The sequence below is a fragment of the Cynocephalus volans genome, chromosome 1, assembly GCF_027409185.1.
Source record: "Cynocephalus volans isolate mCynVol1 chromosome 1, mCynVol1.pri, whole genome shotgun sequence".
NCBI lineage: Eukaryota > Metazoa > Chordata > Mammalia > Dermoptera > Cynocephalidae > Cynocephalus > Cynocephalus volans.
In genome coordinates, this window is record NC_084460.1 from 41,510,654 (window position 1) to 41,533,869 (window position 23,216).

General features: G+C 52.5%; 2 protein-coding genes across 15 annotated transcripts in view; both read right to left on the reverse strand.

Annotated features, from left to right (window-relative positions):
• Positions 1-252: 252 nt before the first annotated feature.
• SLC35C2 (solute carrier family 35 member C2) lies at positions 253-19,980 on the reverse strand. 14 transcript variants are annotated; one of them, XR_010024414.1, is made up of 12 exons: positions 19,923-19,980; positions 18,676-18,744; positions 14,511-14,879; positions 13,715-13,865; positions 12,699-12,762; positions 11,853-11,925; positions 11,122-11,290; positions 10,931-11,014; positions 8,446-8,621; positions 7,249-7,378; positions 6,695-6,933; positions 253-392 (listed from the first exon to the last, which is right to left on the reverse strand). XR_010024414.1 is itself a non-coding variant. In XM_063107258.1 (11 exons), the coding sequence occupies exons 3-11, from the start codon at positions 14,628-14,630 to the stop codon at positions 6,806-6,808; spliced, it is 1,095 nt and encodes a 364-aa protein (XP_062963328.1). In that variant the 5' UTR covers positions 14,631-14,876; positions 18,676-18,744; positions 19,923-19,980; the 3' UTR covers positions 6,134-6,805. The 14 variants fall into 14 exon arrangements, 12 of the variants coding, with proteins under 12 accessions (XP_062963328.1, XP_062963320.1, XP_062963361.1 ...); XR_010024415.1 differs by lacking the exon at positions 253-392 and adding an exon at positions 4,319-4,375; XM_063107258.1 differs by lacking the exon at positions 253-392 and having other exon boundaries at positions 6,134-6,933; positions 14,511-14,876.
• A 1,599-nt stretch (positions 19,981-21,579) lies between these two features.
• ELMO2 (engulfment and cell motility 2) overlaps positions 21,580-23,216 on the reverse strand; it is a 40,188-nt gene continuing 38,551 nt past the window's right edge. Inside the window, exon 21 of the mRNA XM_063092028.1 lies at positions 21,580-23,121. Coding sequence (XP_062948098.1) covers positions 22,921-23,121 — 201 coding nt within the window. The 3' untranslated portion in view covers positions 21,580-22,920. The remainder of the gene's footprint in view (positions 23,122-23,216) is intronic.

Here is a 23,216-nt window from a genome sequence, read left to right on the forward strand (position 1 = left end):
AGCTTTGAAACATGAAGTTCTGGTTTGTGTGTCCTTAGGCAAGTCAAAGAATGTATTTAAAACCTCACTTTGCACATCTGTAAAATGTGGGTAATGTCCGGCTGGCAGAATGGTTGTGAAGAAGATAATGGTATTAGCTGCCACTTAGAACTTATGCTTTCAGCAGTGTTCTCAGCACTTTATTTGGTCATCACAATAAGTCCAGACACAGGTATTATCATCATCTTCATCTTCAGATGAAGACCAGAGAGGTGGAGTCAGTGGGAAAGTCATATGGCCAGAAATTAAAGCTAATGACTTCAAACTATGGGGACAGGTCCCAGCACATAGTAGTTTCAAAGCAGACGTTGGCATTCTTCTCCTAGGAAGGTAAATAGGGGGGCTTCTCTCTCCTGAGAAACAAAACATGGGAGAAAATTAAACTCAGAAAAGTCAAACCAGATTAGAACAAGCCCCTTATCCAGCTCAGCAGCAGAATCAGGATAGGAAATTGGCTTCAGCTACAACAAAAACCTAGATGGGGAAGCCTCAACACTTGGGAAATGAGAAAGGCAGTGGCAGGGGAGGGAGAAACCTCGGCTCTATGAAGGGAGCCTTGGATCCCTTCCGCCTGGGGTCTTTGTGGGTGATGGGGTGGGCGTGGGGATGCTGCCAGCTGGGGCAGGCCCAGGCCCAGACTGAGTGAGGGAGTCCCACACCCAAGACAGGTGGCCTTGCCCTGGCTGGGAATCCCTGAAGGCTGCACTGAGTCCCCAGCAGTGACAGGAAACAGACAATGACAAGCCACAAGGTGCAGGAGTAACATTTCCTAGCCGACACTCCTGCTGCCCCTCCTCAGGCCCTTTTTCTCCAAGCAAACCAGCGGATGCTCATCCTCCAGTTCCCAGCTCCCCTTGCAGAAGGCCCCTGTCCCCTCACATCCCCCCAGCAGGTCTCGTTTAGCATCACTAAATGGCAAGCCCAGAGGTACAGCGATGGAAGGGGCCTGGGTAATGAACTCCCATTGGCTTCCTTCACGAGATCACTGCCTTAATTTACAAGGCCTGAGTGAGTCTCATTTCCCCAGTGCGTGTTGAGTAATTAACTATTAATAAAAGCATTACTGAGTTAACCATGGGGGCATGTTTAATTCATGGGGCAGCCCAGGAACAGGACTGGAGGCTAGGGCTCAGTGGGGGATTCCTCCCAGAGCAAAATATTGCCAGGAGGATGCCGCCCTGCCAGACACTTGACTCCCTGCGGTGGGCCACTCTTCGGTCCCTAACCAGAGGGGCCTGATCCCAGGAGGGTAGCGAGACTGCCTGCCACTCCAGCCAGAAGGCACAGAATGGAGAATTGGAAAGAACCAGCACTGGGCTGGGGGATGTGAACCCCTGGTTGGTGGGTGGGCTCCCTGCTTGGTGTAACGAGGTGAGTAACCTTGGGCAAGTTACTTAGCCTCTCTGAACCCATTTCTCATCTGGAAAGTGAGGCTGTTAATAGCAACAGCTTCCCGGGGTGGACTACAGGGCTAAAGGAAATCAAGGATGGGAAAGGACGTTGTGAATGACCCAGCGTGCTTCACGTGTATGAAATTATCTTCAGGACCTCCCTTGTTCCCCTCGCTAATCTAGAGACACTTGCCACTGCTGAGTGTTGGTGAGAGGAGGGGAGATGCCTGCTTCTTCAAGAGAACACGGTGGAACAGTCCCTATCAGGGAAGCTCCTGGTGACCTGTGGGCTTGTCAAAGGAGGGTCAGGAGTCCCCCTCTCCCTCCTTTCTCCCCAGGTGCCCCTCTGGCCGGCCGTGGTGACCTAATTCTTACAGTGGCCAGATACACCATCTTCACACTCACCCAGAGCTGTGCCTTTGCGTCTGCTCTTCCCCCTTCTTGGTATGCAACTCCTACTTAGTCTTCAAGACTCAGTTCTAAGGGTCGGCTCTTCCTGGGTGTCTTTGCTCTCTTCTTGTCCCAGACAGGATTGGTCACTCCCTTTTCTGTGTCTCCCATATATTCTTCTATTGTGGCATCCATCCATCCATTCATCATCCATCATCCACCCACCCACCCACCTGCTCAGCCATCCATCCACCCACCCATCCATCCTGTGGACCCTGGGTGTGGTGGGTGCTATGGTGCGGTACTCAGACCCCCCTCTGGGAATAAGGGCTTATTCCCCAGCCGCTGGGAGCACTGCTAGAAGACAGCCCTCAGCTGTCAGCCCTCTTTGGGGATTGTCTTGATTTGAAGAAATCTGCCTCACCAAAGTCACACCCCCTTGCAGGGGTGGGCCCACTTCCAATGACAGGTCAATGTCTGGGTGGAAAGGCCTAAACCTCTCACCCCAACTTGGGACCACTTTGAAAGGCCATTGCAGCTCGAGATGCCTGTGGGAGTGGCTGAGGACTTCACTGGGACTGCCTCAAAACTCACCTCTCTCTACCAAATTCTGTGACCTCTCCTCCCTTCCACAGTTTTTCCCAAGACCACTTTTTAATAAACAATCTGCACGCTAATCATCGCTGAGTCTACTTCCCAGGGAACCCACTGGATTAAAAAGGCCTGCAGAAGTTCTTTGAGGGCAGGGATGGTGTTTTAATGACTTCTATACATCCAGCAGCTATCACTGGGCAGGCCACATTGTAGATGCTCCGGAAACATTTATTAAATGCATTTTAATGCATTTTCTTCTGGTTCTCTGTTTTGTCCCTCTGTTGTCCCCAGCAGGAGAGTCCTCATCAGACATCCAGGAGAAAGGGATGGCCCCACCAGCAGGATGTCAGTGGGACTAGGAGCTGCGTGCCTGTTTCTGGGGAATGTACTTGTTGCCAACAAAACTGTAAATAACCATGGAAACAGAAGTCAAGCTAATTGGGGTGAAGGGGCCTGGCTGATGTCAGGGCTGTGTGCGTAGGGTACAGGCTCAATGGATGGCTGGGAGGCTGGAGGCTGGCAGGCATGGGTGGTCATCATGGTGTTGGGGAACAGCCTCTGCTTACTTACAGGGCAAACCATTCCAGTGTTAGAAGCTGTAAAATCTTCACTTTAGACTCCATTATTCAAAATTCCTTCACAGAACAAATATCCATTAAGAGCCTCGTCTGCGCCATAGCAAGGATGGGGACCTTGGAAGGCTGGGGCTCCAATGCTGGCTCTTCCCCTCACTTGCTTTGTCACCTGGGCAAGTTATGTGACATCCTCATCGCTGGTATTTACTGAGTGCTAATGACTATATGCCTGCCACTGTGCAAAGTCCCTTACATAATTTTATTTCATCTTCACTAGCTTCATTAGGAGATGATATTATTATTTCTTCTTTATAGACAAGGAGATAGGCTCAGAGGAGACCAGCAACATGCCCAATATCACACAGCTAATCACAGGGCAGAGAGGAGATGCGACTCCAAGTCTGATGGTGTCCCCGAGGCTGTGTTCTCAGCCACTGTTATGCTTAACCTCTCTGAGCTTAGCTTCCACAGCTAGGAAATAAGTATCATCAATTCCTACTGCACTAGGTTGTTAGGGAGTAAATAACCTGTGTAAGGGCTGGCCAGTTAGCTCAGTTGGTTAGAGCGTGGGGCTGATAACGTCAAGGTCCAGGGTTTGATCCCTAGACTGGCCAGCTGCCAAAAATAAAACCAAAAGCCCAAAAAACCCCCAAACACCCCCACAAACCTATGTGAAGGGCGAAGAGGGTGCCCAGTGAATGGTCCATTCTGTTCTTTCTTCCCCATTCCCTACCCCCCGTCTCAACACTTCCCTGGGCTGGGAGGAAGGATGGTTCCAAGGACAAATGTCTCCGTTCCCAAGTCCAGCAGTGTCTGCCACATGGCCAGCACTCACTGAATGCTGCCGACCTAAATGGATGATGTGGGAGTCCCCGGCCTCAGTTCTCTGCACTACAAGTTGGGAACCCAACTCAGTCCACCACTAGTCCACGATGCAGAGGGCTGCGGCAAGTACCACGAAGAGCCTTCTCTTGGTGCCATTAACTCTACTCTCAGGCCACTGCGATTTTCAGGTTTTTCACAGCAGAACGGAGCAGAAACAGATGGAGATGATCCCCGAGCCCTCGAGGTAGAGAAGGGTACTGGAATGAAGACGAAGGAATGCCGGGTCCTGCCTGACGACTCAGGTCTCTCCCACAGGCAAACTCCAGCCTGTTCATCCCCACCGCCGCACCAACTGCAGACGTTCTGGTAGATTGGGGGCATTCACCTTCCTTCCACCACAGGCTCCCGGGAGAGGTAGTGGCATGTAAGCACTTAAAACTCGAATCCCCAGGTCAGCCCTCTGCCCTCCTCCCCTTCTGCAGACGCTCTGGAGCTGGAGGCTGTGTGGAGACCGATGCCACAGCCTTGGAGAGACAAGTCACATCCTCAGCTTCCCTCAACCTGTGCAAGCACCAAGTTGCCATGGCAATGCTGCAGCCCTGAGATGCAATGGCTGCAGACAGCATGGGTGGTTCTAGGACTCAAAGCCGAGGGAGGATGCTGTGTGGCCCAGGAAGCCAGGTGATCGGGCAGGCCAGGTGGGGGAGGAGGAGAGGCAGCCTTCCTCTATGCCCAGCTGGTAATTGCTGCTAAATGAGTAGCTGTCATTGAACCCAACATGCTCACGGTGAGGCTCCCTGCTCTGCACCCTGTAATTACTGCACCAGACAGCAGCACTTGCTCCCTGTGCCGGAGGAGAGGGCGGTGGGGAGCAGACAGGAAGCTCTTATCCACCTGAGCCAGCAGGGCTCTGGCAGACTCTTCCCACTGCCCTAGCTGCCTGCATCACAAGCGGCCCCCCCTTGGCTAGCTCTCTCCAGGCCACCCAGCGGGAGCATGAGCTTCCTTTAACCCTGGCCTCTGAGCTTGCCAAATCCAAGGGGGGCAGAGGAGCAGGAGGTAGATAAGGACCTTTGTTCAGAGTGCCCCTGGTGCTACACCTCCACGTGCTGAAGTCTATGCTGGGAATGAATTGGAGGCAGATCTTGGTTAGAATTCCTCCTGGGCACGGAGGCTATGGGGCCTCGAGCTAGTCACTGCCCCCTCTTGGGCCTATCTCCCTAACTGTAAAACTGGGAGTTGGACTCAACAATTCTGCTACAGTAGGGGTTGGCAAACCAGTGAGCAAGCTGGATCCTACTTTTGTATAAAGATTACACTGGAATACAGCCACACCCTTTTGTTTCTGTATCGTCTACGGCTGGTTTCATACTACCACAGCAGAGTTGAGTAGCTGCGACAGATGCCATATGGTCTCCAAACCGAAAATATTTACTATCTGGCCCTTTACAGAAAAAGTTTGCAGACCCATTTCTAAAGCATTAAAGTTCTCCTAGGCTTAACTGAGTAAGCTTTAGTGGCTCCAGTATGATTAGAACAATTTCATAACAAGCCCCATCCTGGTGCCCACCCATGGACACCCACTGTCCTCCTCCAAGGACCCCCTTTCTGCCTGGATTTAGAGTGGTGACAGGTCGGGCTGGGCTCTAGGAACCGAAGTGCAGTGCACTGGCGCCACCTGCCGTGAGTGCCTAAAAGCACTTCTGCCTGGAAAGACTTGGCCCCAGGGGACAGCAGGTGTCCCATCGCAGGAGAACCAGCTCACAGGAGCAGGCCTGGGCTCAGAACCACTGCATATCAGAGCCAGGGTCTTGTCTCCCCCCATCTTAGAGAGAGAGAGCTGCAGTCTAGAGAAGAAGTGGGACTTGTCCAAGGTAGGTGGACAGAAGGTCCAGGTCCCAGAGCCCAAAAAGCCTTCCAGGAGGCAGCACAGATCAGTGACGTCCATGGACACACACGGAGGCACACAAACCTGGCAATGAATCCTGGCTCAGCCACTTACTTAAGAGGTTCTTTGTCTCAGCACCAGTGTGTGGGCAAAAAAAAAAATTCTTTATCTTTTCCAGGTCTTGGTCTCTTGGTTGTTGAAAGGATTTAAAAAATAAACATCTAAATAACATGTAATCTCTTACCAATATTAGTTCACTTAATCTTCAGAACAACTCTTAGGTATTATTATCTCCATTACACAGATGAAAAAACTATGGCACAGAGAGGTTTAGTAATTTGCATACGATAACACAGCTAGTAGGCAATGGAGCCAGGATTCAAATATACACTGTGAAAACATGCAGTCTCCAGAATACTGTACTCAGTAAATATTCATTTATTTCCTGCCTGCAGGTGTCGTGGGGCCCCAAAGAGAGGGCAGCAGCAGAGCTCAAACAGGAACATAAGAGACACAGCAGGCCTGGCTTATGACCAGTCATTTGAAGACAGACCCAGGCAGGGAAAGAAAGGCAGAGGCCAGGACACACCGCCCCCTTCCTGCCCCCATACCTCCAGGCAACACGGGGTGGCCAGTGGACCGTAAACCATTTATTTCCAAACTATAAATAAATCTGTTCTCTGAAAAATGGCGCTGTCCAGGTGATGAGGCCCCAGCCTCTCCATGTCCCCTTCCCAATTGCTCTGCAGTCCAAACTCATTGCCCTTAGCAAGCTGCTATGCCTCTGAAATTAGTCTTGGCTACCAGAGCCTGGCCAACAGTGGAGCGGAACCAGCCACTCCTTCCAGCACAGCTGGAGCCCAGCTCCAGCCAGGTCCCAGGCTGGCCTGTGCTCGCCCCTCTGCTTAACCACACTCCCAAGCAATTAAAGGTGGGAGCCATGAGTCCCTGACCTAGCCCTACCACATGGTCACGCCTGGGTGAGTACTGACCTACTGCTCCCCAGCTGCTGAGAGGAGCCACCCAGGCCCCTGAGACACTGTCAAGTGTCAGCAGCAGCACGGACTAGGAGGCAGCCTGCTTCCAAACTGCTCCCTGGACTGTCACTGCTGCCCCTGGGCCACAAAGTATTCCTCTTCATTGTCATCTTCTTCTTGCTGGCTGTTCCGGAGCAGCAGCTCCAGGTCAGGGCTGGAGCCCAGCCCCTTCAAGGGTTTAGGGCTGCTGTCACCTTGAGATAGAGAGAGACCACAGTTATGGACCCAATAATGGTTTTCTTGGTTTGTCCTGATTCATGTGTGTGCTGAGTCACCCAGGCCCCAATGCCCGACTCCCTGGTGATGACCCTGAGGAAGGATGGTGGCAGAACCACCAGGCACCCTTTCTGAATTAGAGCAGCAGCCAGGAGAGGTGGCTAAACTGCGTAGACAGCCAGGGCACTGGAACTGCTCTGGGAAGTCTGAGCCACCTGGCTCTTCTGCCAGTGCTGGGTTATGGGGAAAATGACATCAGAAAACAGAGGCTTCTGGACGGGGTGCTGGGTTACCTCTGGAGTGCAGGGCTTTGAGAGCAACGTGCAGAGATATTCCCGAGAGGCAGAGGGCGAAGCCCAGCCAGTTCAGGAGGCTGATCTGGTCACCCAGCAGATGAGCTGCCAACAGCAAAGTGCAGACTTCCTGGGGGCAGAGAAGCAGGAAGGGAAGTGGTCAGCAGAGGAGCTGGTGCCTCTGAAAGGAGGGTGAAGAGCTGGGGAGCTGGGCACACTTATAGGATAGACCAGACCCTCCCAGACTCCCCAGCCCAGGCGGCATAGGTTGGCCTGCAGGGTAGAGGTCAGAGGACCAGGCCTGCCTGTAGCACTGTCCTGCTGGCTTCCTGCTGTGTTCCTGAGATGCAGTAAAGAAGGTGCCTTTCACAAAGCCTGTCAGGAACATGAGAGGCAAACCCAACCCAGGGATGACAGCGCAGGGTGTCCAGCTCACACCATATCCGCAGGAATAAAAGACAGCTGCCCTTCCGGAAGGCATCTGCAGATGGGGAGCCCTGAGCTTCCATGCCCTCACATGCAGGATGTAGCATTACACTGGGCTCTGCAGGACACATCCTGGTCCTGGGGTTTTACAGAAATAGTGACTGCCAATGGGACTGGCAGGACACCTCCTTCTGAGAGCCACAGCTTATGCCTCATCATTTGGCTGGTGACCAGAAGACCCTTGGGGAGACCTGCATTTCTGTTTTTAGGCAACACTGTTCTAGTACCCAGGGATCAGTGGAGAAATGGTGGGGGAGGGAAAGGGGGGCGAGTGTGCCAGGGGCAGTAAAGGCAAGACTGGAGATGTGTGGCACTTACTCATGATATAACTATCCCCTGCTGTGCCCATGGCAGACATTGCTAATCGATCGTGGAACTCTACTTGCTGGGGGTTCTCAATCTATGGCTCCAGGCCACAGCCAAATGGCCAGAGTTGGCCTTCAACATCAAAAGGAAACGCACCCTAGTGGAGTTAGACCTGGCTTTGAATCCCAGTCTAGGAGCAGATCTCCGTGTCTGCTTCCCTGTCTGTGGAGTACACAATCTGCCCATTCCTAGGAGAGAGGTGAGCATAGCACTGAGCACCACCTAGGCACTTTGTCTCTTCTCCACAGGGCCCTGGGGTGCAGGAGCTGGGACGGGCACTGCTTGTAAGAAATACCCTATAGGGGGGCCCCTAAGATAGGACCGGGGTCAACTCCAAGTCTGTACCTTAAAAATGCCAGCAATGGAGAGCGTGAGGCTGGAGGTTCTGGAGACCAGGAGGAACTCAGAGAAGCCCAAACCAAAGGCGAGAATCCCACCAAGAAAGAGGCTCCCGAGTACCCGCAGGAGCAGCCCTGTGTCCTGGAAACGGAAGATTTTCTCAGATGTGGACAAATGGAGACCTGAAAGCAATGAGGGGAGAGAGAGTGGGAGGCCAGGTTATGGGGGAGCCTTGGCAGCCCTGCCCGCCACCCAGATGAGATCTGCCATGGTTGTAGTGAAGACTTACTGAGCAACTGAGAAAAAGGATGGGAAGTACAAAACAATGCCACGCAGGTGGCCTGAGACTTGGGGAAACTGGGGAAGAAGTGATGGTTGCCAGAGAGCCCCAGGACAACACAAGCCAGCGATCCTGAAGGGAGTGGTGGGGAGGGCCCTAGGAGCCTCTGGGTTAAAGTCGAAGGGGATGGCATTGCACAGACACTGCACGGAAGTGCCCTGCTCCTTCAGACAGTATTGACCTATTGGTCTTTGTCAGGGGAGGTGAATTCATATGGTCTTTGTAGTTGTGATAACTAATGACCAAAGAGAGGCCGGCCGCCCATCAAGTGAAGACTGACAAGGCTCTGGCCCACTGAGCGGGGGTTCCCAAGTCTAAATTTTCAGCTGGACCACTACAAACAGGGATAAAATTCAACCCCTACAAATTTCCATTTTAATATGGGTCTTGCTATTACAAAGCTCAGGGACTTGGGCTGAGATATACCCCCTTTCCGGACTTGTTTCCCTATTGTTAAAATGATAGAACTGGGACCAGACTGCTATTTCTCAAACAAGTAGTATAATTTGATAAACATTTCCCCCAAAGAAAACATATACGAACATATAAATACAGGACAAAAGCCAGGGCTACTTGCTCTAGAAACATACACACATACTCACACACACAGTATTTTGCTTAGACTTTCAGAGGAGTCACAGACCATCCAACATTGTCCATCTGAGACAATGACTCGCTGGATCCCTCCCAGCAGGAAAGTCCCCATGGTGTATCAGCAGGGGGTAAAGGTTAGGCCCAAATTGGGCACGACAGAGATATCTGTGGTAGCTGGAAGCTGGACAAGTACTTTGAGATTTTTTGGAAGGAAGCACTAAAGAAATACAAAGTGACGGCCCCCCCAGGCAAACAGCCTCACAATGTAGGACATCGTGTTTGGTGTTGGGCTCAGCAGTACTGCAGAGGCATTGGCAAACCGAAGGGAATTCGGGGAAGAGCAACCTAAGTAATGAAGGCGCTTGGGGGATTAATTTACCAGAAAAGATTAAAGGAGCTAAATCCATGCAGCTTTGCTAAGTGACGGCTACCAGGGGCTTTCGGATGAGGGTTTGCAGAGATGGGGCATGGCGTAAATATCAGGAGGGGCGGGGGAGGGCGGTGTTTGGTACAAGGGGGCATAATGAAGGAATGGGGAGATTTTGAAAAGGAAAAAAACAAGGCTCTGTGCAGAAGTTTCCCGGACAACGGGGCTGCAGAATAATTTTCTCAGGGAGGTTCGAGACGCTTCACTGCTTGAAACTTAAATGGATGTGGGACAGACTTTTCTGTAATGACTCTGAGGACAGACAGGACTCTGGGAGGAAGAATAAACAGACAAGGGACAAAGACTAATCCCAACACATCAGAGGAAGGAAGGTGGCACTGCCCCTCCCAGCTGACACACTTCTCCTGCCTCTCCTCTTCTCTGGAAGATGACAGTGGAGGGGACAACTGCTCATATCCCCACGTTCCTGCATGCTGGCCCTGGCCCCAGCACCCCTCTAGAAGCCCATGCTCGCTGACTCTGTGCAGCCCATACTCCCTGAATACATGCCCTGATGTCACATGCCTGGACACAGCTGAACTCCGCCCCCATTCAAACCCCACTCATCCTCCAAAATACAGTCTGGGAAGCCTTTCTGACTTGCCTCGCCACTCTACGCCCCTGAAACAAATAACTCACGACTCTCTGCTCCTTCTCAGAGGCAGTACGTAGAGTGGTTAAGAGTGGGGCTTGCAGCCAGGCTGCTGGGTCCAAATTCTGGCTCATTTATGAGCCATGGGACCTTGGTCAAGTTATTTTTATTTCTCGGGACTTCAGTCTCTTTCACCTGCAAAATGGGGATGTAATAGTACTGCCCCACAGGGTTTGGGGGAGGATTAAATGAGGGAGTAGGTTTAAAATGATTACAACATTCCTGGCATACCTTTAGGGTTCTGCACACGTTCACTGTCATTACCATCCCCTGTATTTTATACATACTTTCTATGCAGCATTTAGCATGCTGGATTCTAGCTGTTTTATGTGTCTGCCCAGTCCCCAGACAACATGTTGCCAGGGGAGGGATTGCACCTTTCATCTCGCTAAGCTCTACGGCAATCCCTGCGGGGGCTCAGAGCAAGGATTGGGATGTGTTGTTTTGAGGTACCCCTGAGGTGGACGACCCAACATACCTTCAAATATGGCAAAGAGAGGGAAGAGCCCCAGAAACATGAGTGGCTGCAGGTGGAACATGGTGTCGATGGGGTTCTGGAGGCCTGCAGGATGGGGACACAGGGGATCCTCAGGTCTGGCTAGCACGGCACAGCCTCCACCCTGCCTGTGCCCAGGCCCATCTCTTAGGGGATGAGTGGCACACACTCACCAAGTTCAGCCTTCTGCAGAAGCATCTGGGTGAGGGTCCAACGGATGCCACCGATGAACGAGGCCCCCAGCACCAAGGCGAAGCCCTCCATGTTGAACTGTGTGGACTTGTAGGTGAACATGAAGAGACCCCCGGCGATGAGGAGGACCACCAGGACCAGTGCCGCGCGCTAGGAGGATGGGAGCAGGTGCAGCTAACTCGTGGGTCTCAAGGGTCAAGAGTTTGCCACACCTGGAGTCTGGGGGGTCAGCAGCCATCTTGGCTTCCCCTGGGGCAAGAAACCCTTCTACCCTCACCCCCACCCTGAGGGGTCCAGGACAGTCCTTGACCATTCATGTAAGCAGGGCTGACATTCAGCTGGTATGTACCCAATATCCCTCTTGTTCTAAAATACTGAAGTGCCTTCTAACAGCTGTGCTAGGCCCCCAAAGCCCCCCCACCCCACCCCATCTAGCAAATAATGGCTACAGCCTTGCACAACAGGAAGCTCCAGGACCCTGCTCTACACAGACTCTCCTTGAATGCTTTCTCCTTCGGTCATGACCCTGCCACACTAGTTTCTAGATATTCTGAATATTGCCCCTATGTCTAGGTCCCTTCTCAGAAAAGGGAGTTACTGCCACCTGGGTTGGACCTGTCTCTTCTGTCACAAGGACAGCCACTGATCAGATTCCCTCTCATTCTTAGAATCTGTGGGGGCGGGAGGGACAACAGACAAGCTGGGGCCTCACCAGCTCCTCCAGCTTGAAGATCAGAGAGAAGATCAAGATGAAGAGGACGGCGGAGGATTTGGTCATTGTGTACCTGGAGGTGAAAATTATCCACAATGCATCGCTGGAGCCTGGGCTCAGCCCACCCCCCAGAAAGGAGCCCAGGCCACAAATCAGTGGGATGGAAAGGGATGAGGTGGGGGAGACCCCCGACGTCCCTGAGCACAAGTAGCTCCTCTGCTCAGGGCAGCAGGGCAATCTGGGCACAAAAGACCAAAGGAGCCGGCCTGAGTTGTCTGGGCTGTAAGTGACCTTTAATCAGAAGAAACCTGACTAAGAGGCCTCTGATTATCACCAGGGAGAAGAAGCTGCAAGTCTGACATTGAGCTCGCGAGTCCTAGGCTTTCCCTAGCCCTTGGCAGAGACCAGGACGAGGAAGGACGAGAGGAGGAGAGAGAAAGCAGGGATTGTGCTCTCTGAAGCAGAACAGCAGAAGACTGACTACCGCGTGGCCTGCTGTGCCCACGCCAGGCTGGGCCGTGGCTGCACACACCACACACCAGTCGCTTCCTTTCCCACGCTGTGCTGCTGCCTACGTCCCCTGCTATGACTACGCTGTGCTGACGCTGTAGTCCCCTGGCTCCCCCATGCTGCTGGCAGGCAAGCACAGCACCCCTGTGCGCTGGGCTTACAGAAGAAGCTGGCGACTTCCCAGAGAACTGCAGGCTGCCAGGGAGGAGCTGAGAGAGCAAGCGCTGGTTCCACAGTGGTGGAGTGGCCGGCCTGTTGGCCAGGGGCGCAGACAGCCAACTAGACAGACAGAAAGCTCGAGGCTGAAGGGAGGTGGCAGGGTGTGGTGATACTCACAGCGAGACGGTGATGTACAGGAAGCTCCAGTTGGACAGGCCCACGTCAAGTGCCGTTGCCAGTGCTGTGGAATTAAGGGGCACCCACCGATGGTATGGGCACAGTTGACACTCAGCCGGGGTGGGCCGGCATGGGGGTGCCGGTTATTAAAACACGTCCCCAAGGCACAGAAATGCCCCTCTCACCCTACTTTGCCCTGTACCTCACAGCTCCCTCTCTAGGGCTCTCAGGCCTTTCCACCCAGCAACTAAGAGGTTAACACCTGGCTCCCCCCAAATGGGGGGCAGGATGGCATTCCAGCATTAGGAGTCTGTTCTGATTGGCCGGGGCTTGTGTTGTTCCCATTTTGTTAAATGTTCTGAACATCCCCCAGATGAGGGGTATTAATCTGACCCTGTCAACCCCCTAGTGAAAACCCTTCTCCCTCAGGATGAGACACAAACTCCTCAGCAGGGATCTGGCCCCTGCCAACACTCTCGTTTCTCACTTCTCCTACTTCTTCTCACCACTGCTGAGTTCTCAGCATCTTGAGACACTTTCAGTTCCCTTTCAGACCTCCACAAACTGCACAAAACTCTCTCGGGCCCACGAGTGACCCCTCCCAGGACTGGGTAGTCCCACTCATCTGTTAGGTCTCAGCCTACTCAACACTTGACCTAGGGAATTTTCCCCGACCAGCCACACCCGGCCTTGGTTTGGTTCCTTCTCTGTGCTCTGCAGTGCCCTGCAGGGCCCAGTCACAGCTCTTCAACGGGAGGGACCCCGCCTGCTCAGCACTTCATCTCCAGGACTCAGCACATACTGTGGGCTCAGTGCACATGCCGAAGGGTGACGCCTTGTGCTAAAGGCCACAGCTCCCTGGAGGGAATCTGTGAGAGACAGCAGCAGGGCTGAGTGAGGGCAGGAGAGATGGGTGAGGAGGCACAGGGTGGGAAGAGAGAGGGCTTCTCTCCTGCTCTTGGCCTAGGGTTCTCCAGCCCTGCCCTGCCGGGGCTCTGCCACCCCAAAGCACCCACCTGTGGGAGCGACTCTTCTGAGGTAGTCGGTCCAGCTCAGCACCACACGGGCCCTGTGGCTGGAGCACTGAACCAGCGCCCTGGACAGGGCAGAGAAGAGGAAGATCACGGCCAGGTGCAGCATCGTCATGAAGAGGGGGAAATGGAAGCTCTGTACAGAGCCCAAAGCAGACAGCCCAGGGTCAGTTTAGATAGCCTGCCCCAACTCCAGCTCCTCTTCTTCCTCACCTCTAGCTGTGGGCAGTGGGGTTGATTTGGGGGCTCATGAGGGCTTTGCAGTATGTGAGGGCCCTCAGCTACATTACAATCACTTGGAATGAGAGACTAGTAGTCCCAATTTTGGGTCACACAGAGGGGACAGTCCAGAGGCTCATTCCTAGCCTGGTGCTTTCTCCACTGCTTTAACACACCTGCAAGCTACCTGTTCAGCCCTCTCCATGCCTATGCCCAGGTAAGAGCCGCAGTGGGCCGACACACTGTATCAATTACTAAAACACTGGAATACTTCTCTACTGGCTGGGAAATAGCTGCTGCCTCGAGCCCAAGTGTCCCTAGCTCATCCCTTAGCATCTTCCCCCTCCTTAATTTCCCCTTGATCAAAACATTTAGGGGAACCCCTGGCATGGCATGCTTCCAGGACCCTGTTCCATCACCAGGCACAACTGGCTTCCAGTTTGACAGGTGAGTCTGTGCCCTCCTGCTGTTAAACACGAGGGGGCATTGTAGCCATGGTTAAGGCCATCTTTGTCCCAGCCCCTGCATTGGCCTTAGGGCTTGCACCGGTGCCCTCCATTACCTTTGTCAGCCATTTGTTGTAGAAGGTGATGCCAATGGAGAAGGAGTAGTAGAGAAGGACCAGCCCCAGGGTCAACACCGCCTTCCACACAAAGGCCACGTCCAGGGCCCACCTCCCCATCCGGGGAAGCTGCAGCACCCTAGCTCCTGGTCGGCGGGGGCGACACCCTCCTGAAGACAGCTGTGGGAAGGGCCGGCTGAGCTGGACCACGACTCTCAGCAAGAACCTCTCCTGGCTACAGGAGTTCTCTTCCCTCCATGATTCCAATGGTCAACGGAGCCCCAGGCGGAGTCCTCAGGGGCTGGTGGCCCAAGCCCACCCTTTCCATAGCTGACTGGATGCAGGGCTCACAGGTCCCCAGGTCTGCTGCTGGAAAAATGAAAAGGCAGCTCTGGTGGCTCAGGCAGAGACTGCATCTCTTGGAGCCACAGGTGCCCATGAAGGCCGTGCGACTCCTCCCAAGGGCCTGCCTCTGGCCACCCCATTCCTACCTACTAGAGTGGGTCTGAGCCCAGACTGGGCAGCAAGGAGCCCACACCAGCACAGGCACTCAGAGCCACATGTCACGTCCACTCGTCACCTGAAGCTGTTCTACTTGAGCTGCCACCAAAGTGACCTTTTACAAATGTATATCTGATCATGTCAGACCACTGCTTAAAACCTTTCAGCAGCTTCCAGTTCTCTTCTGATAAAGACCAAAACCCTTCCTGGGGTTTCCTTCCAGACTCCAGCCTCAGCCAGAGGCTCTCCGGGCCCTGGTCCCACCGGCCGCCTTTCAGTTCCCCAAACAGTTCCTCTGCTGCCCAAGGGAACTGAATGCTTTGTCCCCTTCAGTCCTTCCACAGTTGATCCTACTCATCTTCAGCTCAAATGTCACTTCCTCGGACACCACCCTACCATTGGCCCCCGAGATACTGGTGGATCTCACAGCTCCCCTATTTTTCTCATAGCACTTGTGAGGGGTGTGATCTGAGTAATGTCTGTGTCTCCTGTAAGGCTACAGGTTCCACAAAGATAGGGACCAGAGTGGCCACACTGGCTTTATATACACCTGGCATATTTTAAGTTCTCGATTCAGTTTGGAGACTCAGCAACAGACAGCATGCACATGATTTTCAGGGGACTGATCCAGTCTTCATGGATTAAAAATGGACCAGGAAACGAGTACCTATCTTGCCCTAGCGTCTAATAACTACGCCCATAGAGGCAGTGTCTGCCTTAGGGTCTTGCGAAACTAAAGCACTCCCTGCCTTTCTATCAATCATGCCAAGCTTAATGAGTGCGCAGAGCATGCCAGGCTCAGGGTGGGGGTGGGGGAACTAGGTGGGCCTGTCTGTGCCTTGAGGAGCGCAAGGTCCAGCGTTATAGCATCTGTATGTCCCCTCCTCCCCATCTCCTTTGAGACACCCCCACCCTGCTGAAATGCCACCTCCTTCCTGAAGCCTTCTTAGAACCATCAATCAGACACTGCCCCCTCCTCCCCCCACCCAAGTCCTTTGTTTTTTTTGGCAGCTGGCTGGTATTAGGATCAGAACACTTGACCTTGGTGAAGGGAGTAACTACATTCTGTTCTGTGCTCTGGAACCTCTGTTATCATTCCCCTTCCCCCAAGGCAAACTGGGAGCTGGCACAAGGCTTTGCCCAAAGGACTCCCTAGGGCTGCAGTTCTCTTCAGAGGAGCTTTGGGAACCTGTGGTGGTGTTTGTGGAGGATGCTCCTGGCATTTAGTGAGCAGGAATGATGAAGGAGCAGTCCTGTAACGAAGAATTGATCTGCATCCTGCATGACTTTAACAGTCACATAGGTGAAAAATTGGCTTATAATTACCTGAATCTGGAACCTAACTGTTCTATATGTAAGTAATTTCCCCATGGTTCTACTATGCACTAAGATTTCCAAGAATATGATTACCACATACACTGAGGGGAGACTGAACTCTTTGTAAAAATGGTACCAAGAGTTCCCATTCCGGAAAAAACCACAGCACCTACAGCAATGGCATTCATGGTTTTTGCGATGCCAACACAACATGGCTACATCAGCCTGTGCTCATGGCAACCACATTCCCAGAGGTTATGCAGAGAGGAAAAAGTGGCTGCTTCACTGTGACTTCTATTGTTGTGCCTGGGAACCTGCATATTGAAACACATTTTATTTTATTGTCAATTACTTTCCTCTTACATTATAGTGATGGCATTGTTGATTTTTTTTTTTAAAGTTATGTGTAGGCAGTTTTTATTAACCCTAAGTTTCATTTCAGGATAATAAAGGGGGGTGTTATGAAATATCAGTAATAAAGGGGTGTTGGATCCGATAGGTTGGGTCACTGACCTAACGCAGTCGCACTCCTTGAAATGCCTTTGTAAACTGACACCTCCACGGCGTATATCCCAGCTGATTCCCCATGAACCCCAGAAGAACACTCAACTGCCTACTTGACCCCTTCACTTGGATGTCTATTATCAAGCATCTCACACCCCAAGTGTCCAAAACTGACTCCTGTTTTTGGTATCTACCCTCCACCAAAACCTGCTCTGCTTCCCCCTTCCCATCACAGCAAATGGCACCACTGTCCATTCACCCAGTTGCTCAGGCCAAAAACCTCGTTCTCATCCAGACTGCTCTCTTGCCCTCAGCCCACACTCAACTAACAAATACTGTCAGCTCTATTTTCAACAATACCCCAAATATGATCACATCTCCCAACCTGCACCACTACCATCCTCTCCCCAAACGACTGCAGTAGTCTTCGACATGGTTCTCTCTGCTTCTCCTACAACTCCCACAGCCAGACTCCTGCTTACACAGCTAGAGAGCGGGGCACATGGGCATCACACCTATGTCTCACAGATCTCAAGGTCCACACGCCTTCCTCTACGCCAGGGTTTTTCACTATTGGTATTCGGGACCGAATGACTCTTCGTGGAGAGGAAGCATGTCCTGTGATTGTAGGATGTTTAGCAGCATCACTGGCCTCTAGCCACTAGATGCCTGTAGCATCCTCCCTCCACCCCCACCCCAAGTGTGACAACCAAAAATGTCCCCAGACATTGTCAAATGTCACCTGCAGATCAAAACTGCTTATTCTACACAGGTAATCACAAGGGCACACTGGCACTAAGAGAACTGTCTTTCTAGAATCTCCCTCCACGGGTCCTTCTGGTGACTCTCCAAGCCAGAGCAGTCTGTTCACCCTTCTGTGAATCAACTTCTTGTACCTTCCGCTTTTACTGCAGTTCCTGCTCCAACACTGCAATGCCCTTTTCACCACTGTTCAAATCCTGACTGTCCTTCACAGACCCAGTCCAGGTCCCCCACCTCCATGAAGGCCCCATGACTACCCTAGCCACAGGGAGCACTGTCTCAAAGTTAACAACGCTCATTTTCTTATTAGCATTCAGGTCACCTACCTACAAAGCCCACAAAGCTAGAAGGGCCCTTGGAAATCTAGCCACTTACTCAATGTGTCCTTATTAAGCACCCCTGTATACCTAGCACTACAGATATAAATGTGAAACTGATAAGGTCCCCACCCTTATCTTATGATAAGGGAAACCAGGCTTAAAGAGATAAATGCTCTTTTTCAAATATCACTTGCTCGGGAAAAAAATTCTATATTCTGCCTTACTTTACCCAGGGAGCAGCTTTTGGGAGCAGCAGCCACACCAGGGTGGGGCTGGCCCACCGCTGTAGCACCTGCTCCCCTCACGCTCCCTGATGGTAACATGGGCAGTGTGGCTTAGTGCTTAAAAGTGTGGGCTTTGGAGTTAGGGACTTGGGATAAAATCATGGTACCTCTACTTATGACATGACCCTAAATTACGTCACCTCTGGACTCAGTTTCTCCAACTGTAAAGGGGGATAAAATCATCTGCCTCCTGGGGAGGGGAGCCCATGGCATCAGGTAGGGCACTTAATGCTGGCTCACGGTAGGGCTATACTCCCCTCCTGGTCACCTTACAGCAAAACTTCTCCAGTGGTCCCTGCACCGCCACTCCACTCCCTCACCTCCTCACCTCCCCACCTCTCTTCAGGCAGTCCCCACTGCTCCAATGCATCACCACACTCTCCCCTCTGTTGTAAGGGCCAAGTCCCCATACTCATCTTACACAACTGACCACTTCCTCCTCCTGGAAAAACCTTCTCTTGGGTGCCACGACCCCACCTGGTTTTTCTTCTGCTTTTCTGGACTCGTTCTTGGTTTTCTCTGCAGGCACCTCCTCTTCGAACCAACCTGTAAAACTTGGGTGTCTGAGGGTTGAACCCTGGCTTCTCTTTCTTAATTCTCACACTAAGTAATCATCCCACCCGATCAACTTCCCAGTGATTTCTAAATTCTTTACGTTAGCTCTAATCTTTTCTGAGTTCCAGATTAGTATATCTAATTGCCTATTTTGTAGCTCCACTTGAGATGTTTAAAACTTCAAATGCCCTAAGATTTCTTAATTATTCCTCATGCCCCCAACCTATTCCAAAGCCATTTAGTAAACGCCAGCATAATACACCGGGTTAGTCAAGTCAAACCCCCAAATCAATGATGAAATCATCTTTGATCACCCTCTTTCCTTCATTCCTCAAATCTTGCCCTGTCAGTTCCACCTGCAATATACTTCTTGACCCAACTACTACTCTTCACCTCTACCCCTCACCCCGACCACAGTCTAAGCCACAATGATCTTTCATCTACTGACTGCAACTGGTCTAATTGGTCCCCCTGGTTCCTCTTTCACCCCTACAGCCTGGAGTCCACAAAGCAGCCAGAGAGATGGCTTAAGCACAGAGTAGACCACGCCTTCATAAGGCTAATGCCAACTCTACAGCAGGGTCCACAAGAAAGGCTTCCCCCGATCTGGCCTCTGCCGATCTCCACAACCTCATTCTCCTACCACTGCCCCGAGCACCGCCACAGTGGCCTCCTGCAGTTTGTCAAACACATCCAGTCTGTGTCCCTCTCTGTACTTACTGTTCTCTCTGCCTACAGCACCCTTCCACAGACAGACCTCAGCTTTGATGAATACTTTCCCTAAGGTCCCCATCCTCGTGGCACTTCTCTCCACGTGACATTTCCTTGTTTGCTCACGTGTTCAAAGCCCGCCCCACCCCCACGGCGAGGGGCGCCCTCTCGGCGGGCAGCGCGGTGTCTGCCTGATTCCCGCCTGGGCGCGGGGCGGCACGTAGCAGAGCTCAGTAAACACCAGGAGAACCGGCGCGCGGCCGACGGCCCGCGGGAAGGCGCCTGGAGACCCTGCTCCCCCCACAGACGGAAAAACTGAGGCCCGGGGAGGGGCAGGAACACCGGCGAGCCCCGCGCCAACGCGCGCAGAGCCCGGGCGGGGACCCCACTTCCCGGTCCAGCCCCGGCCCTCCCCGCCTCAGGGAACGCGCGGGGAACCCAGCCTCGCGCCCACTCACCTCGGCCCGGGATCCTCCCGCCGGAAGTGCGAGGCTGGGCGCCGCCGCCGCGCCGGGGGAAGGGAGGTGACTTCCGCTGGCAGCCGCCGAGGGGCGGGGCGGAGGCGGGGGCGGGGCCGGGGCCACCGCGGCTGCGGGGTCCTGCCTCCCCTCTCCGCCCGGTCCCAGCGCAGCTCCCATCTCGGCGAAGCCCCTCTAGCCCAGCGCGCAGCACAGCCATGTGTTGTCACTGTCTCTCCTGTCTCCCTGTTCACACAGGGGCTTGCTCTGGAGCCACAACGCCTGCACACAGCAAGCATCCCAAAAACGTCATCTGACTTTCATTGAACAAATTACTTATGTCAAACCCAGTGCTGGGCAACCATGGGACGAACCAAGAAGATAAATCTCTCATGAGCTTTTCTTATGAGAGCTGAAGCCAGCTGGGGAGTGTTGTCAAGGGCATTAAATTTTAAGACTTAGAAGATCCAGAAGTATTAATTGTGAAATATTTTCTGTATGCCTGAAACTTCTTAAGAATTATCTGGATTTCAATAGGTTGAATAAGGGGAGAGCATCCCAGCCAAGAAATGGAAAAATCCTACAGGAGGGGGTGAGAAAGCTTCAGCCATGCTCGAAGCCCAGGTTGTTTATCACCAGAGTAACAAAAACTATGGCCGTTAAAGTAGCCAAGGGGCAGGTTGCAGTGGTCCCCAAATGCCAGCCTAGGGAGTTCAGATTATATTCTTCCTGGAGGATGGGTTAAAAGGGGCAGCATTTGTGCACAGAGAGAACCAATAGGCCAGGGCAGGCGACTACTGCACACCAAAGCCAGTTTTGGGCTTTTTGCCCGCCTCCTCCAAGGCTCTCTGGCACTAAGACTGGCTGCAAACATGGGTCCTTCCAAGTGACTCAGCTGGGCTCCCCGGCCTCTCTGAACAGAAGGCTCAAGGCCAGATTGTAAGCAGTGCTTTGTGCAACTGCTGCTGTCACCGCCGCCAGCTGGCATCACGCAGGCATTAGTTCATTCAATGCTTACCAAGCACCTACAATGGTACCCATCACTGCCCAAGGTCTTGGCTTTATTCAGTCCTCAAGGCCTGTACTGCATGCACTTTCTACGCCTTTTCAAAGAGCTTGTCTTCACCCCCTTCTCTCTCAGAGGCAAGAGAAAGTATCTATTTTCATCACCACCTTCATTCAAGCCTCCCAGCTACCAAGGTCGAGGTTTGGAACAACAGCCTAAAATACCAGCTGGAAGGCTGGGCACTAAATGCAGGCAACACACAGGGTGAAGAACGTGTCTTCTTTGTAAGGAACAAGCACTTGAGCTGTTCCCTGGCTATGTCCCTGGCAGGGAGAAGAGGGAGGATATGTTCATGGGGGTGTACGGTATGCCTTTCCCTGCTGTACTCGGCAGGGCTGAGCAGAAAACATTTTGTCCTGGTGCAACAATCTGTGAGCATCCTAACCAGCAGGTGGGGGGGGGGGGTGGCGGGTTTGGTGGGGGAGCAGGGTGGATGAGGAGGAGAAAGGGGCTCTTTGAAGGTAACTAAGAGCTCCAGCTGGAGCTATCCAGAGCCTCCCAGTCACACTGAAATGAAGGCATGCCAAGGTGAACTCTCCACCCTTGGGCAGGTAGCAAGTGCAGAGAAACAGCTGTTAATAGGACCCACAGTTTGTACATGAAAGAGTATTTATTGAAAACATGGTTATTGACAGGAAGCTCCTGGCTGCTCTCTGGTTACAATCTTGGCTCATAACTGGAAATGTTACTTTTTCCCCCTCAATTCTATTTTCCCCTAAACATTCCATCCTAGGATAGGTTGATCTTATATAAATATATATACATGTCTGTATAAGTATGGCCTATAGTAAAGAAAATATATATTACACTCTTCATTGGATAGTACCTACTATGCCAGGCTACCAATACTTAATGCCACTGTGTCAGCGTATGTCCAAGGAGAGAGGCTGTGCGTGTGGTTTACAGTCCTGCAGCACCAGGGAAGCCCCATTGGCGCAGCTGTGGCCTCAGCTGGCCTCAGCCAGCTCCCTGAAATCATGGCCAATGGCAAAAAACCACAGCGCTAGGAAGGAGAGGAAGGGAAGACAAACTTCCCGGGGTCTGGAAGGCCAAAGGAAAGGAAAAGGGAAGGGGCTGCAATTCAGATTAGGTGGGAGATTTCTCCCTGAGAAAGGAAAAGATATGAACATGGGGAGAAGGAGGTGGAATCTAGTGACCTCACCACAATCCAGGCCCAGGCCTCAGCCGGGCTTTACCTGCAGTGTTTCTGGAAACTAAGAGGGCAGGACTTAACCTGAGGTCTTTGACTTGCCAGTATGAAACAGAGTTTGTAGGGAGAAATTTCCATCTGCCCTGATACTTGCATGGGCAAGAGATATCAGGTGGTTCTAGAGACCAGAGATGTAAGAGCCAAACCTCAGAAGCAGCAGCATCTTGACACCAGACGAGGATGGAGTGAACCCTCACGAAGACAAAAGCAAAGGCCCAAGGCATCTACTAAGCAAAGGCCCAAAGCCTGTACTTAGATCTGAGACACCGGCACGGGTCATCCAAAGGCAGTTACTCCAAGGCTTTCAACATGCCCAGCACATCTGTCCTCTGCGGGTGGCCTTTCCTGGGCCAGCTCTTGTGCATATGAGGGTCCAGCCGACCAGAGAGCAGGCTCAATAGGAAAAGGTAAGTGGCTGTTGTTAAATCCAGTTCAAGTAGTTTCTTGGTCTGGAAGGCAAGAGCATCTGCTGCTCATTCTTCATGGCCCAGTCCCAGGCTTCATGATGGGGAGGGCAGAGCATCCTGCCTTCATGACTCTTAGTAGACAGGGACCAAGAGGAAGCTCTGGGTGGTCCAAGGTGGGTTTGAGAAATGGCTGGCATTTACTGGCCACCACGATTACTACAGAATCTGTACAAGCAAAGGACAAGGCACCAGGCTGTGAATGTTTCTCCTGGGCCCTAAATCCCTTCCTGGGTACCATCGTCTCTGGCTCCAGGCTCAGCTGTAGTGATAGACAAAGTCATAGCTGCTGGGTTCCTTGGGGACTGGCGGCGGGGCTTCGGGAATTTGGATGTTCTCCAGGTCTAGGAGCCGCAGCTTCATCTCCATGCTCAGGAGGGTGTCCAGGTCACTCTTGGTCAGCTCACTGGACATGTCCTTCCCCAGAAGGGCACTGAGGCCATCAATCCAGATGCAGTACTGTGGGGAGCAAGTTGCAAAATGTCACATGGTAACCCTGGGTTAGGAGATCCTCCCAGGGTCCCTTTTCTGATTTGACTTGCAGTGGTCCCTTT

Coding starts and splice junctions, on each gene's coding strand:
- SLC35C2 (XM_063107258.1), bottom strand. CDS start 14,630: ATGGGGAGGTGGGCCCTGGACGTGGCCTTTGTGTGGAAGGCGGTGTTG. Junction 13,866..14,510: donor ACAACAAATGGCTGACAAAG/GTAATGGAGGGC, acceptor GGCTCTGTACAG/AGCTTCCATTTCCCCCTCTT. Junction 11,291..11,852: donor TCTTCAAGCTGGAGGAGCTG/GTGAGGCCCCAG, acceptor CCATCCTCCTAG/CGCGCGGCACTGGTCCTGGT.